The 17,395-nt window shown below is 42.7% G+C and overlaps 1 protein-coding gene across 1 annotated transcript in view; it reads right to left on the bottom strand.

Annotated features, from left to right (window-relative positions):
• The window catches only part of LOC126196251 (choline O-acetyltransferase), a 142,206-nt gene that overhangs the window by 6,182 nt on the left and 118,629 nt on the right, over positions 1 to 17,395 (bottom strand). The window contains exon 9 of the mRNA XM_049934553.1: positions 213 to 413. Within this exon, the coding sequence (XP_049790510.1) occupies positions 213 to 413 (201 nt within the window). The remainder of the gene's footprint in view (positions 1 to 212; positions 414 to 17,395) is intronic.

Genomic DNA, 17,395 nt, shown 5'->3' with positions numbered 1-17,395 from the left:
TTGTGAAACTGGAAAGTCCCATTCACAAATAAAGCAAGAAAATGGATGAACAAACAAATAAGAAAGTTTGGAAAGCAATGGTATATTCTCAGCAGCCATCTGAGAGAAAAATTGAGGTTGGGGTCTGCAACACTCATTTTAACATCCATTGCCAATACAGTAATTCATCAATACAAGTTATGTAAAATACAGTTTCTTGAGTGTATACTCACCTGACTAGTAGACAGTGAGAAATGATTGGCAATTTTGTATGACTCATCAGAGAAAATTTCTGGCAATGGTTCCCCAAGCTCTTTAGCCATTTCTCTGAGACCAAGCAAATGGATATCAATACCCTGACCTAAAATGTTATCAACCATTATCTCCGTTTGTTTTTTGATTGCAGCATCAAACAGCTCAAGCTTCTTTTTTTCCTGCAATGAAAATAAGCATTTGATATGAAAAATGTATGTAGGTTTAGAAAAGGTTTTTAATAAATGCATTTTTTGACTAAAATTGATGAATAGTCTACTTGTAAATTTTTAATATTGCTATTGTGATATGATTGTCAGTTAAATGTAAATCACCTGAGATCTACTTATCTATAAACTCAATGTATGGCAGTATCTCATTGTTATAAAATGTAGTTGTGCTTATGAAATGGCAGCCAACTCATATTTAATTACATTACTGTATGCACAGCATTTCACATACAATAGTTTCTTTTAGTTTCTTTATACAGATACGATTGCTCTAGAATCAGACTTCGCTAAATTTTTGCTTTTCATTGATTTGTGACTACAAATGCAAAGATATTAAGTGTTTAAAATTTCGTTAGTTGGAACATTTCAGATGCAGTAAACTTGCACTGATTTTACAGCTACCACATTTGAACAAAAGAGCACCAGTAATGAGATTCTTAAAGTTCCTTTCACCAGCTATTGCATTCTTATCTCATTGTTGATAATTTCAAAAAAACCACTTAAACATATTCTGTATGATGCTGAAGAATTCATAATGAAAACAAAAATGTAGCATTGGCTCATGAATCAGAGATATATTTCCATGCCTGTGTCAAATTTACTTTGTCATTTTCTGCTTGTGACATGTGGTATTGATGAAGTGGACAACTTAGGAGGTGGATGCCAAATGATTCCACATAGTGAAGCAGACTGAATGGCACCTGTTGCAGGTGAGTGCTCAAGTCTAGTGAATGTGGCTAGAAATTGTGTGTGAGTGGAAATGTTTCATTTCAATAGGAAACTGAATGGGTTGGAATAGCCGGCCGAAGTGGCCGTGCGGTTCTAGGCGCTGCAGTCTGGAACCGCGAGACCGCTACGGTCGCAGGTTTGAATCCTGCCTCGGGCATGGATGTGTGTGATGTCCTTAGGTTAGTTAGGTTTAACTAGTTCTAAGTTCTAGGGGACTAATGACCTCAGAAGTTGAGTCCCATAGTGCTCAGAGCCATTTGTACCATTTGGGTTGGAATAATACTGAACTATTAAAAAGCAACACGGTTTGTTTATTTCAGATTCCTTAGGTCCATTTGAATGCTGAAGATTAGGTGGGTAGATCACATAATCAATGAGGAAGTATTGAATAGGATTGGGGAGAAGAGAAGTTTGTGGCACAGCTTGACCAGAAGAAGGGATCGGTTGGTAGGACATGTTCTGAGGCATAAAGGGATCACAAATTTAGTATTGGAGGGCAGCGTGGAGGGTAAAAATCGTAGAGGGAGACCAAGAGATGAATACACTAAGCAGATTCAGAAGGATGTAGGTTGCAGTAGGTACTGGGAGATGAAGAAGCTTGCACAGGATAGAGTAGGATGGAGAGCTGCATCAAACCAGTCTCAGGACTGAAGACCACAACAACAACAACATAGGTCCATTTTGTGATGAGTCACAACAATGTTGAAGGAGGCAGGTTTACATTACGATATAGTCCGCCCCGGTAGCTGAGTGGTCAGCGCGACAGACTGTCAATCCAAAGGGCCCGGGTTCGATTCCTGGCTGGGTCGGAGATTTTCTCCGCTCAGGGACTGGGTGTTGTCTTGTCCTAACGATCATCATTTCATCCCCATCGACGCGCAAGTCGCCGAAGTGGCGTCAAATCGAAAGACTTGCACCAGACGAACGGTCTACCTGATGGGAGGCCCTCGTCACACGACATTTCATTTCATTACGATATAGATAGAATAAGTTTACAGTCACATAATGCACATCACTGAGATATGTTAAGGTACAAAAGAAAAGTATATTTATACTGTGGCGCCGATGAGGTGGACACCAGTATCGATCTGAGTATCGTCTTTGAACTAAGCTAAACATTATCTTTGTGCAGTTTCGCCATCCATTCTTTGTAAGCCTTACTTGTGTAAAGAGATGAATAAATGAACTCCTGATAATAAGGTGTTGTTTGGTGTAAGTGACCCGAGCATCCACCTCACTGGTGACCCCGAGTTCCGTTTTCGCAGTTTTACTGAGTCTGCAGCGTCCGTGTTGGTTATTTTCGCGTGTATTACATCAACACAACATTTGAACAATGACTTCGGCCCAACGCCTAACGCCGGATTTTGTGATCAACATGCATCATGTTGCGAGCGATGTACACCTGCCAGGACTGCAACACAATGCCTCTCACAAGACGATTATGCCAAGATCACCGGACGTTTTCGAGCCTGCAACAATAAGTGAGGTTAGGAGTGTGCATGACTCTGGTTATCCAACGTCTTTGTTCCCTCCACATGTGCCCTCCCTCATCGACTGTGCAGTTACCTCTTATGGATCTCCGTGCAGTGTGGGACCAATGCCGATTTCTGCAAATGCTTTGTTGGACAACCTACCACTGCCAGGACAACGATTTGCTATGCCGCTATCCATGCTGTACCACGCGGATACCTGCCATGTGGCGAGAACTGCTTCGTTCACAGGTCAACCTCCTCAGCATCCAACCACACCCGCGCTTGCCTCGGTTCAGCATCAGCACATGCCTTCCTACTTCGATACCTCGGACTGCAACACGAACAATAACTTATTATCTGTGCCTGACCTCCACCTCTGTCCTGCTACTATGCCTCAGTGTTTTGTGCCATGACATTCACCTTATCTGCACACCATTTTGAGTGGAGTGACTATGATCAGTGAACATTCGCACATTCCATCCTACATTCGACATCATTTCCCACACTGTGCTTCTGGACAGCCCGCACCTCCACAGCCTCCCTGAAACACAGGTGGCCTTGGCTCTGATCAAACGTCGAGCTTTCCGCGGACTAAAACTTTGAACTTTTTCTCACCCTTTGCCCATGGGCCGGGCCCAGTCAAGCTTACGCTACCATTTTTGGCACATCTCGGTGCCTCATCCATGTTGGTCTTCCGCGACGTGTCAATTTGAGCACACCTGCAACGTGTTGAGCTTCCAAAACCGCAACTGACACGTTATGGTGTCTCACCCGTGTCGGCCTTCCGTGTCGCGATGAATCGCACTCAACGACAACGTGTCACCTTCACGCTGCCACCCGAATAACCATCATTGCCACATCCCCTGGAGGCACACTCTCCTGGAATACTACAGCAACAACAGCTCGATTCAGGCAGTGCCCTGACGAACTCAACTCAGCCTGTTCTTCCGAACATTCTACAACGCTTACCGACGCTGCCGCCGTTTAATCCCGACAGAGCAACAACCTGATTCAAAATTGTGGACGAAGTGTTCGAACATTACAAACTCGACGAGTCAACCAGGTTTCTGTGCCTCATCACCCAACTGCACGACCAGGAGGACTTGATTGCTGACCTGGTCGATGCCCGGGACTCATCTACCCGGTACACTCCAGGCAAAGAGACAGTTCTACGTCGGCTTACAAGCTCAACTGAGGCAGCAATATTGGAAGTGCTCCACGTCGAGCAACTAGGCAACGACAAACCTTCCCAGCTCTGAAGACAGCTACGTGCCCTGGTGAGCGCTGATCTATTCTCTGACACAGCTCTCCTCACCATTGGGTCAGATAAACTACCTCCTCACATTCGCTTTGCTCTGGCTCAAAGGCCTCCTGAACCTGTCGAGCAAAGAACGACGATTGCTGACAAGCTACACCATGCATCACTTCTCCATTTCGCCAGCCACTGCCTACCTGACAAGTCTCAGGTTCAGGCTCATCGCCCTGCGGCCGGATGCTGCCGGTGCCGTACTGTGCCGACTGTTCTGCTCACCCCGGGAAGCAGTAAACAAGCAACTGGGACGTCACCGGCTCTTCCCGCGGTCACGCTCCTTCCCACAACCGAACCTGCTGCGGCCTCCGAACCTTGGCCATCGCCACTGGCAATGAACTTTCGGCAGGAAATGCAACCACACTACCCGTACTGTTACTTCCACACACGTTTTGGTGAGGCGGCACGGAACTGCAGACCACCCTGCTACTTCCCAAACGCCAATCACAGGTAGGTTCGGGTGCCGTCTCCTGCGCACAACATGACAGGTACCATTCTGTCCAGGAACGACCGGATAATTGTGGACGACTTTACATTAAAGACATTTCGTTGGGATACCTTTTCCTAGTGGACACAGGCGCCGATGTTTCATTGCTGCCCACGTCCTTAGTGTCGTCGAACATCCGCCCCCATCATACTTCAATGCAAGCCGTGAATTCCACTAAACTACAATGCTCGGGTTCAACCTCACACGTCGTCTGACTCTCAGCAAACTGCAAACTCGAGTGGACTTTTTTAGTGTGCGACACCACAAACTTTCACCGGACCGAGTGCGAAACACTGTGTTTCACCATCCATCCAAGACTCACTTCCCCTGTGCTCCATCGAGCAACCCACCCTGTGACACATCGGCCCGGGTTCATCTCATCCGTACATGCTTGTCTCTGTCGACGACATTACAAGAAACCACGCATAAGTGCCTTGTCGAGCGTGAACATGTCGCTCGCCTACGCAAGGAAAACTTCGAGCACTCCCTCTGGCTCCACGAAACACAGCTCCAGCTCTCCGATGCAGCAAAGGAATTACAGACACTACAGCAAGGACAAAGCAAGGTCAGTAAGTACGCCGAATCTGCTTGCAATCCCAGCAATCGAGCTTCCATGTGTTTACCTCCTGCTACCCCTCGCTACTGTGCTATTAAGATTGCCATAACGTGTACTGACAGTTCTGCAGGGCCACACCCTCCTAACACGGCAGCGTTTGGCATTTGGCCGGACACAAGTGTGCTTGTGCAACGAGTGTCACGTGTTCCCGAACTGACAGCTCCCACCCCGCCCCTCACGGACAGCACCTCAAACATTGCAACTTCGGCTCCTGCGCGCCGCTGTGCGACCGCCACTGACAACACAAACAGTGCACTCGCACCAAGCGTTTCGCCTGTGACCGTGCTGCCACAGGCCGCGCCCTCGGACAATGGACTCACTAACGCTTCACGAGCTCTAACGAGCTCTCCTGACCATGGTGCCACTGCTTCGGGCCGGCGGCCATCTTATCACGTTGATTCCTGGGACACTTTGCCGCCTCGGCTCCCGTCGGATCCACCGATGGCTCCGAACACCATAATCTCGCCTCGCCTGCCCCGCCCGCCACACATTGTAAACAAACCGCCTCCCGTGCCGCCGGCAACATTTCCGTCGTCACCACCGCCACGGTTCACAAACTTCGCCTCATGCCAGGCTCCCAGATCTTCAGTAAACCACGTCGACTTTGTCCTGAGCGCCTCTCCGACCTTAAAAAGCAAATTTCTGAACTTCTAAGCTCTGGCGTCATTGAACCCTCTGCCAGTAGCTGGTCTACGCCCATTCATATGACACCCAAGAATGACGGTCCTGGCGCATGTGCGGAGACTACCGTTGACTAAATGCATGAACAATTATGGACACCTACCCCATACCCAACAGGTGCGACCATGTTCTCTGTCATTGACTGCAAACGGGCCTACCACCAGATCCCCATGGCTCCTAAAGACATCGAGAAGACAGAATACACCACTCCAATTGGATTATTTCAGTTTCGATTCATGCCCTTCGGTCTGAAAAACGCAATCCAGACCCGGCAACACTTCATCAACGAAGTGCTATTCGAACTAAAATTCTGCTTTGTGTGTCTTGATGACATTCTTGTGATCCACTCCTCTGTCGTGGACAACATTCGACATGTCCAAACTGTTATGAACACTCTCGCGGCAGCAGGCATCGAGACCAACAAGGGCAAATTGCAGCTACATCAACCTGCTGTCACTTTTCTTGGTTTTCAGGTCTCTGCCGACGACATTTCACCGCCCCCTGAGAAAGTACAAACAATACTAAACCCACCCAGACCTTCGTCATTGAAAGAGCTCCGGCGCTCTCTGGGGATGGTTAATTATTATCGACGTCATCTACCTCGGGCTGTGGAGATTCAGGCTCCACTGATGGACGCCTTGGCAGGCACCAAGACTTCTGGATGTCAGCCCATTCCATGGACCCCTGCTATGATTGCCTCTTTCACTGCCCTCAAGAATCTTCTTGCCGAGGCCTGCACCATTGCACATTCTCATCCCAATGCGCAGCTTTTCATCACCACAGATACTGCCATTGACGCTGTCCTTAGCCAGACAGTCGACGGCCAAACTTCGCCTCTGCAGTTCTTCTCGCGTAAGCTCACCAATTTACAACGGAAATATTCCACGTTTGTCAGGGAGTTGCTCGTGGTCTACGAAGCGATCAAGCATTTTAAGACTGACTTTGAGGGATGGCCTTTCTATGTTTTAACAGACCACAAACCCCTGGCTGCAGCCATTACAAACCCGCCAGCTGACCCACCTCCTCACTGCTTCACCTACATGGACTTCATATCTCAGTTCACCACCAATCTCAGACACATAAAGGGTGCTGACAATATAGTTGCTGATTTCCTTTCACAAGTCGACGTCGTTCATTCGCTGTTAGACGTCTCTGAACTGCCTAACCTCCAACCCACCGACGAGGACACGCAAAACCTGATTTCAGACTCTACCTCTTCACTACACTTCATCCGCACCACCTTTCCTGGCATTTCTGGTGAGATCTGGTGTGACAACAGTACGGGCACTTTACACCCCCTCATCCCAACCATGCTCTGTGTCAAGCTGTCTTCAACGTACTGCATAATTTAGCCCACCCTGGTGTTCATGCGTCCGCCCGCCTCGTAGCGGAGCACTTTGTGTGCAGAAATGTCAAAATGTCAACAAGGACTGCCAGCAATTGGCACGCTCCTGCGTTGGGTGCCAGTGCTTCAAAGTACACAAGCACACTTCACCCCCCCCCCCCTTGGCGCCTTTTTGATCCCTCCTGGTCATTTCCAGCATATTAATATTGACATTGTCGGCCCTCTCGCCCCTCTAACGGCTTTCGTTATGTCCTCTCGTTGATCGACTGAACAACTCGCTGGGTCGAGGCTGTCCCCCTCCACAATATTATGGCAGAAACTGTTGCTTGAGCTTTCATCGGGTCATAGGTATCGCGTTTCGGATGTCCAGCTATCATCACGACTGACCAGGGCAGACAATTTGAGTCAGTCCTGTTCAATGAGATTTATAACATCTGCGGCATCCGGCACATCCATAGAACAGCATATCAGCTGCAAAGTAACGGGCTAATAGAACGTTGGCACCGCACTTTCAAGGCGGCTCTTCAATGCCATGACTCTCTATGCATGGAGGCCCTTCCCCTTGTGCTACTCGGCATTCGTGTGATCTATACGGAAGACCTCAAGGGCACAAGAACCGTGTTCATATATGGCCAGAACATTGTTCTCCCTGGCGAATTCGTGAGCCCTTCCGCTTCTCTCCCTCAGTCTGACTTACCTTCCTTCGTGGACCACATCAGACGCCACTTCATCAACCTCCATATCCCTCTGCCTGCCAGCCACATCCTGAAATCTCTGGAAAATTGCGAATATGTCATGCTCCGAGGTGACACTGTCCATGCTCCCCTCCAACCTCCATATACCTGCCCGTACCGAGTTCTCCGGCGCTCAGCCAACACCTATGACATCCAGATAAAAGATTCAGCTGTCACAGTCTCTATCAACAGACTTAAGCCTGCTCATGTCGAGCCTTCTTCTACCCCTCCTTCAGGCCACGACCATGCCACTCTCTGTCGTGGCTCACGACATTCCGACCACTCCCTCCAGGTCAGACTTACACACTCAATTGAGTGACCTCCAGCTCCATTTGTCGAGCTCTCCTCCGACCTCGCTCCCTACTCTGGTCTCATGCATTCCGTCGAGTGACCCCATGCTCCCCACGTCAAGCTTACCTATGATCACGCCCTCGCCACTGGGCCCTTCGCCAGTCCCTTCGACCTCTCCCCCTACATCTGCCTCGCACTGTCAAGGTTTCTCATCCCCCCCCCCCATCTTGAACGTGCCCTCGCTCGAGGTGTTTGTGCCTGTTCCCCCAGACATAATCCATGACATCTCTATAATACTACACTATGATACACTGTTTGTCATGTGTTTCCCTTAATCCGGTGCTCATGACACAACCTCCGCCATTCCCTGCCACCTGGTGAAAGGTGATCCCCTCTTGCCCGACGTCGACCTGGACATGCTTCGTGTGTTTGCCACACCCACCTGGGACATTGTCGTCGTTGCTCCATTCCTCCCGCAAACCACTGGCCTACCTGTCGCCACATGACCAGCATGCCCAGTACGATGCCCGGCGCGCTTCAACGACTTCCAGGTTCGGTGGACAGACCTTCCTTCATGACATCTACCCACACAGCTACCCGACGATGCTGTCGAGCTGACCGTGGTCCAGCGTCCGTGGACCACCCCTGTCGACGCCATAGTCATCCCGCCCCCCGGCCTCTCAAGAGTACACCGTACTGCGGAGAGGTGGGGGGGGGGAGGGGGCTATGTGGCTCTGATGAGGTCGATGGTCGACACCAGTATCGATCTGAGTATCGTCTTTGAACTAAGCTAACCATTATCTTTGTGCAGTTCCGCCATCCAGTTCTTTGTAAGCCTTACTTGTGTAAAGAGGTGAATAAATGAACTCCTGATAATAAGATGTTGTTTGGTGTAACTGACCTGAGCATCCACCTCAATACATTGACCGTCATATACCAGGAATGCAAATAATGGTTAGCACGTTAGACATTGGAAGTCTCAAAACATAAATTCAAATGAGAATACTAGTTTACAAAAGCAATCACTTTTTAATCTTCATATACTCAACAACAGAGAAAAATGACTTATCCATAAGATATTTTCTTAATTTAGATTTAAATGCAGTGGGGCATTAATGTGGATTCTAATATGTCAAGGAAGAGAATCGAAAAAATTTGTGGCAGAATAGCGACCACCATTCTCTCCAAGACTTGGATGTTTTAGATCCCTATGTAAAACATTTTAGACCTTGTATAGTGGTCAAAGTATGTACTATTAGGTATAAAGGGAGAATGTTTATTACAGAAAAAAATCATCAGAGAAAATATGTATTGAGAGGTGATCATTAATATTTGAAGCTGATAGAACAGGTTTCTGTAGGAATATCTTGGGTGAATCTCACTCATGTATCTAACTGATATCTTTTGTGCAATAAGAATTTGTGTGGCTATAGTTTGATAACCCAAAAAAATTATAGCATACGACAAAATAGAGTGAAAATAGTCAAAGTAATCAGCTTTGACAGCATTGATATCTACAACAGGGGTAATTAAACATAAGGAATAAATTGCTGCACTGAAACTCTTTTGAAGTTGTAGAACATTACTGGACCAATGTACATAACTTTCCACCAATAAAAATGCCCAGGATACTCATAGATTCACAAAGTGATATATTTTGGTTATCACAGTTCAAGTGGAATACTTCATTCTCTTGTTGAGAGGATAAAATTACATATACTGAGTTTTTATCAATATTTAGAGTTGATATGTTCCACTTAAACCAGTGTAAGATATATACAAGTACAGCATTACAATTATTTTCTAGTTCACTGGTTGTTTGGCTTTCATGAAGAATAGTAGTGTCATTAGCAAAAACAGTAAATTTGCTCTTAATGTTTGTATGATTAGGAGATTGTTGATGAAGGTAGGAAACAGTAAAGGTCCCAAAATGGAGTCTTGTGGCACACCACATTTTAATGCTCCCCAGTAAGATGAAACAGGACAGCCATCAGTACCATCAAATATCACCTTTCTGTTCTTTAGATAAGATTCAGTCCATTTCCTGGTGTTACCATTCAAACCATAAAAATTGGCTTTCCCCAAGAGTATGCTGTCTACACTGTCAAAGGCCGTTGACAAGTGCCAGAAAATTCCAATAGGTGACATTTTGTTATTTATTGACTCAAGAATTTCATTTGTTGGACAGCAAATATCTTTCTCTGTTGATCTGCTTTTTACAGTAGCAAACTTTAATCTCTAACAATGGAAACTACAGGTAGGAATATTAACAATGTAGGAAAAGATAGATTGCTACTTACCATAAAGAAGACACATCGAGTTGCAGACAGGCACAATTAAAAGACACTTGCATAAAGCTTTTAGCCACAGCCTTCATCAGTAAAAGAGAGACACACACCATTAGCAGACACAAGTAAGCACACCTCATGCACACACAACCACCATATCCAGCATCTCAGGCCAGAATAGCTACAGTTTTGAAGACAACATATCTGACATGAAACTTCTTATCAGATTAAAACTGTGTGCCAGATCGAGACTTGAACTTGGACCATTTGCCTTTCATCTGAGCTCGGTCGAGCACACAATTTTAATCTGCCAGGAAGTATCATATCAGTGCACACTCTGCTGCAGGAAACATATCTAACATTCTACAACAGCCAATGAAGAAGAAAACAATTCAGAATGATAGAACCATTTGTGAAAATTGACCACCTATGCAGCAATGACTATTTCATGTTGTCAGTCCATGTTCATTCTCTGATACAGTACTGTGAGGCATGGAATGCCTCAGAACCCAGCTTTGTAACATGTTATGATGAACTGGGTATGAAGAAAACAAGAAAAATGAGAGTGACTTGTCCATCATTCTAATGGTTGTTGAAGACCACTACCTACAGATGATTGGTACTCTTAAATTAGCAAAGGAGCCATGAGAGAAGCTCAAGGAAATACAGTGGAACAGTGGACTGTGTAACACCATATCCAAAATGAGATAGTAAATGTCAAGAAAGAAGATAATATGACTATCAATGACTCTGTAACAAAAATACTGACTGCCTATAGATCAGTGAAGCAAGCATGAGCAATTAACAGAAGTGTTTCTGGTGAAAGAATTGGATGGTAACTTCTGCTCTGTTAAAGTGGACGAGAAAGGAATGTGCAGTAGGTTCAAAAACAGTAATTTTATTGTGTTTGCTGGGAGAAGGAAGTGTTGAGAGGAACATCATCAAGCAGTGATTTATATTTAGTACACTGCAAATATTACAAAGTGAATAACAATATAGTGATGCCCCACAGTGACAAACCACATCAAAAGCTGAAAAATGAAGCAACAGCCAGATGGACAGAAGTACAGAAGTATTGTGGCACAGTGAAGCTTTTCCCACAGTATATGGAGCTATGAAGTAGAAATAAAAATAAAATGTATATGCAAGGAAAAATGAAAAGACAGCCTTTCAAATCAAGCCAAACTACTACTGAAATTGTTCTAGAACTGATGTACAGTGGTGGAGGTTACACTGGATTGACCTCCTTCAGTGGAGCACATTATTATGCTACTTATCTGGATGATCACACACATTACTCAAGAGTGAAAGCGCTAAAGCAGAGGAGTGATGTATTTGAGTCTTTCATGGAGTTTAAAACACATGTGGAGTGTGAGACAGGGAGGGAGCAGCAAAGTTTACAATGGGACTGAGTACAACAACAGAAAATTTGAAGAGTTGTTCAAGGAAGAGGACATATTACATTTGAAAAGCACAGTTTACTCTACTCCATCCAACAGAAAAGTGAAGTGCCTGAAATAAACGCTTATATCTATTGTGAAGTTTCTATTATTCCAAGGTGATTTGGCCAACAACTTTTGGGGCGAAGCCCAGATGTTGGCCTGCTACATATGAAATACATTCCCAAGATCCCTTGGTGGAAAAATCCCATATAAAGTGTGAAAGCAGAAAGAACTTCTTAAGGATACAGGGTTCTTTCTCAGCTCAATATGATGTAAAAATCAACACCTATTTCTTTCAGGCACTGTTTATAATTTATATGTTTTACAGGTTATTTGATGATATCAGGTAATTCAGCATACTTTATAAACAAATCAGAAGTATTTTGAATATATTTGGATTAGGATTATTAAAAAAATTGCAGAGAAATTGATGCAATTTGTTCCCTCAAATTGAGGTACCGTTTAATCCAATGTTATAGATTTGAAGGAAACAAAATTTTTACCAGATATACATGACATGATGGCTGAGGAACTAGACCTATTTAATTCCACCTATTATGTATATTATAAGGATAAAAAATCACATCTTACATTTTAATTTTTATAATTTTGTTCCTAATAAAAATGATGTTTTTCCTATAATTTAGTTGATTCTGCAATAAAGCTTAGGTCTACTATATAAGTATGGACTGTTGCAACTTACAGAAAAAAATTAGAGCAATGCTTTATAAACTTTAGGAAATATTTGTACCTGAATTCTGAAAAATACAACTTGTGGGTGATAGTGAATGAAGATATGAGTCCAATTAAACTGTGCCTTAGAACATTTCTGAAGCATAGTCTCCATCCTGCAGCATTTCTTCATCTTCAAGCTTCCTCTTGGCATTACTTTTAGCACTTCCTTCTTCTTTGGTAACTTGAAGAGTGAATCTTTTAGCTTCATGCACCCATTGTCTGTCACATGCAAGCAACTGATCTTTCATATTAGAGCCACATTTTATGTCTGAATTTCTCAGGATTTCCAACCTTCCAATCACTTCATAATTGAAACATATCACTACATGTAGTACACCAACTTTTAATGTATTTAGTTCTACAGAAACATTTACTAAGCAAAACAGGATCACTCAGGCCTCTAAAAATTGGTTTTATTTCATTCATAAGAGGCTCAGACAAAGAATGCTTATGATGGTATATTTGACCACTTTGTCTTGATTTTTGGTAACCACACCAAGAATCTGCTCCTATAGGGCAAAGTCCATGAACAGAGTGGTCATCTGTGTACATCTTATGAAACTACGTGGCCCCTACAGGTTTTATCATTGCTGTAACATCATTCAGAGGCGCAGTTCATCTAATGGCCAGTCCATAATAACTCTGAAGAAGGTCTATTTCAGTTTCTGTCAGTCTGCCTCAGCCAGACAGAGATTTTCCATCAGGTAGCAACTTTCATTTCTCTTTGTAGCTTCCTCAAACTAGCACCCATCCTCTTTTGAACATGACCACAACACTCCAGTTTTGTTACCAAGGTATCACAATAAACATTGAACTCATTAATTTTATTGAAAGCCATAAAGTCCCCATTGCCTAGGTGCTTTGTATATCTAACATTATAAACGGGCACCGACTTCTGAAATATTTTTAGAGTTACATCACTCTCCATACCTCCACTGTAACCACCATAATTCTTAGAACATTGATGTTCAATATGTACTTCAGTGTTATCATGGCAGGTGTGGCAGTACTTACATAAGCACTCAACATCAACAACTTTTCCATTCTCCAGAGAAGTAGCACTCACAACACCATTCAAGGAACGATGTCCTCCACATTGCCATGTCCCATCAACTCCAGCAGCAATGTCCTTGGTTCCTCTAATATTTACAGTTTCTTCTACTGCATGCTTCATAGATCTTTAGACGCAACTGTCAAGGCACCTAAAAGTATTTTTATGTACTTGCTGAATTTACTGGGAGGTGGAGAAAGGTCCAACAACCCCCAAAACGTTTGAGCAGCCTTTTTTTCCTTTTCCTATTTCATGAATTACATACACTAACTTCAAATTCACTTCATATGAATTATGTACAATGTTTGACGTCAATTTTGAAGTAGATTTATTGCAGGATCTACACAGAACAACTAATTTTGACACTAAACCCTTCCTGCTACTTTATTGTTCAGTTATTTCCAGACAGCCTACACTATCACACTGTTTACATTTCGCCACTTCCTTTATCAAAGAAGATAAGATGCCCACATCATCAACAACAAATCCACTACAAACAGCGTCATTATTAACACAAAAATTTGAATCACCAGGAAGTGAGCCATGTGGGACTTTCTTCCATGAAGAACTGATACATAGGTTACTTTCAACAGTGTGGCTTGATTTGTTTGTGAACTTGTTACCACAGAATTTTCCTTTATTGAATTTCTTGAAGGATGGCATAGTTTGCATTTATTGCACACCAAAGGATATGCACTTCCACAAATATATGTAACACTTGGGCAAAAAAAAAAAAAAAAAAAAAAAAAAAAAAAAAAAATCTGTAACACATGAACAAATTGTTTCAGTGAAACAAAAGTAAATACTACCAAAGATAATCATTCACAGAGACTAGAAACCTGCAATGTTACCACCATATACAATGTATCAAACATATAATTGCCGGAAACAGAAAGTTCACTGCTATTTTCGAAATAATACTGGTTTCTGTAACAGAAATAAAGGGGGTTGGTGGCATACATTTTTTATTTGAAACCCTATAATGTATATATCAATGTAATCAGGAAAGACTATAGAATTTAATAAAGTCATAAAAAAGTTTCGATGTTTCCACCATTTATATTTATATTTATAAGTACCCTGTATCCTTAAAGAAGATTTTAAAATGCTCAAAGTGCTTGGCTACAAATCATGGACAGGCACATTGACAGCTGCCAAACTCAGTGAATGAACAGAAGAATGTATTTATCTTCGTCTTGAAACAGGATCAAAAGGATATTGTCTGTGGAGCCTTGTACAGAAAAATCCTTTTGAGAAGAGATATCAAGCCTGGTGAGAGAGAATTCCCACAGAAGGCTACAGTAAACAAGGAACTGTGTGTTCCAGAAGAAGTAAACATGAAACAGATGACAACAGCTGATCCATACAGCCAGGAGGTGACAGCAGATGGTGTCAGTGCAGTGCAGTTGAGGGTCCCAGATCTATCAACAAATGGTGACAACTCACCACCAAGAAATGCCAAACCAGTTGCAGATGAAGCAGTTGAACCAACAGCTGTTCGAGAAGATGGGGGGCAATCCAGGGTCAGAGAATAATATACTTACCACACAGAAATGGTGTAGTTACCAGCAGTGAAAATAGTGGTTTGTGTGAGGAGTGCAATATGGTATTGGAAAGTGGAAGTAGGGTTATGATGGTCTTCATGTTTGTCAAAACTAAAACATTGTGATTCATGCCTCTTTGCATGTTTTTTAGCTACCTTGTGTCAAGCAAATCTGTCTGATCCATAATTCATGAAAGAGGCTTTAGAATCAGTTCACAGGGACGAGTTGTGTAAGGCTGCGGAGTTGAAGGTAAGTAGCATAAAACATTACAACACATGGAAACTTGTTGGCAGATCAAAAGCTGATAATGTTGTTGGAAGTAAGTGGGTATTTAAAACAAAATGAAAGAAAGATGATACCACTAAATTTAAAGCAAGGTTAGGAGTTTAGGGTTATGGCCAAATATTTGGATTAGATTATCAGAAAAGATACAGCTCAATGAGGAGACAAAGTAGCTTGAAGATTCTGATACCAATAGCAGCTCTAACACAATGGAAAACCAAACTCATTGATCTAGAAACTGCTTACCTGAACAGCCCAATAAGTGCCTCCATTTTTTTAAGGAGCAACCAGAATTGTTTGGTTTGAGGAATAAAGTGTATTTATTGAATTAAGAGTTCGTAAGGGCTTCACCAGACAGGTAAGGGTTGCTATGATTTTTTCTAATCTGTGATGATAAAACTAGCTTTGAAATAGTGTGAAAAAGATCCTTGTGTATTTTTCTCTAATAGTTTCATAACTGGGATTCATGTTGATGACATTGTTGTAGTAAGAGAGGATTTTAAGGTTGAATAGCATTTTGAAATCTCACATGAACATTAAAGAAACAGATGATGTGTCATTTATTCTAAGACTTGAGACTGAACAGTCTCAAGGGCAGGTGAAATTAAACCAATCTAACTACATTCAGCAGACACAAAGAGAATTTAAAATTCATGACTGCTACAGCATAGCTGCAATATATAATAACAACAATTTCATTGAAGATGAGAATGAAATGACATTTGTCCAAAAAATAATACCAAAAGGAGGGAGCTGTTTACTTCATGTTTACACATGTACATAGCCTCATATTTCCTTTACTATGGGAAGACTGGGTCAATTCAGTTCTAAACATTGTGTGTTTTACAGGACCATAGTAAAAAGAGTATTTTGCTACTTATAACAAACTAAAGATTTGAGTTTATGTTTCAGAGCCGAATATTCTTATACTGCTACATCTAATGATGCTGACTGGTCAAATGACCCAAATGATAGTAAGTCTGTAATAGGGTGCAGAATTTTATTAGCTGTAAGAGTAAAAACTCAGTCTATTGTAGTGACCTCTACAGTAGAAGCTGAATACATTGCCATGTTTGAGACATGTATAGACGTGGAATGGTTAGAAGATTTTCCAAACAAGATGAAGTGTCCTTAATTTGTCAGACTGCCCCTGCAGGTAAATGTTGATAACACAGGTGCCATTGAGATTACCAAGAAAAAGTGTGTAATCCAAAGGAACGAAATATTTCATAGTGCACTATAATAAAGTCAAGCAGACTGTCCTAGTAGGTTTTCTCAAGCTTAAGTACATGCCAGCTGATGAAAATGTGGCAGACATTTTAACTAAAAGTCTCATTAGTATTGAAACTGAAAGATTCAGAGACATGTTACGATTAAAATATGTATTGTTCCTGTTAGAGTACTTGCATGGGAAGTTTTATCTAATTTGTGTTTTTATGTTTACTACTTGAATTTAGTATTGTGAAACTATTAAGTTATTCTCTAATGATAATCGCCAAGGGGAAGTATTATAATTCTGTCTAGTTAATGCAGTGGGAATCACTTGCATTCAGCACCATTTCCAGTGTACTTGGAAAATGAAGGGATATCTAGCCTATATTTCTCTTTTTTGTGTGTGCTCTTCAGGGCACCTGTGTGGTTCATGCCGAAACATGTCTCTGCAAATACTGTAAAGTGTTGGTAGTGCCATTCTTTACAGTGTATGAATGTGTTTATTTGGGATATATTTCTTGACAGTGATGATGTGTATTTTGTAATTCAACCATCTATCCTCATCCATGTCTCAATAATGTCACACTTTAAAACTACTACAAAATACGACCTCAAAAGTGATGGAAAGTGACAGTAAAAGAAGTGCAAAGCTCTCAGGGGCATCAAAAATTGGCCAGCCTGGAGAGTACATGTACTTAAAAATTTAAATGCCATGG

The sequence above is a fragment of the Schistocerca nitens genome, chromosome 1, assembly GCF_023898315.1.
Source record: "Schistocerca nitens isolate TAMUIC-IGC-003100 chromosome 1, iqSchNite1.1, whole genome shotgun sequence".
NCBI classification, from domain to species: Eukaryota; Metazoa; Arthropoda; class Insecta; order Orthoptera; family Acrididae; genus Schistocerca; species Schistocerca nitens.
Note: the sequence above shows the minus strand (reverse complement) of the source record. Positions and strands in the feature narration are given on the sequence as shown.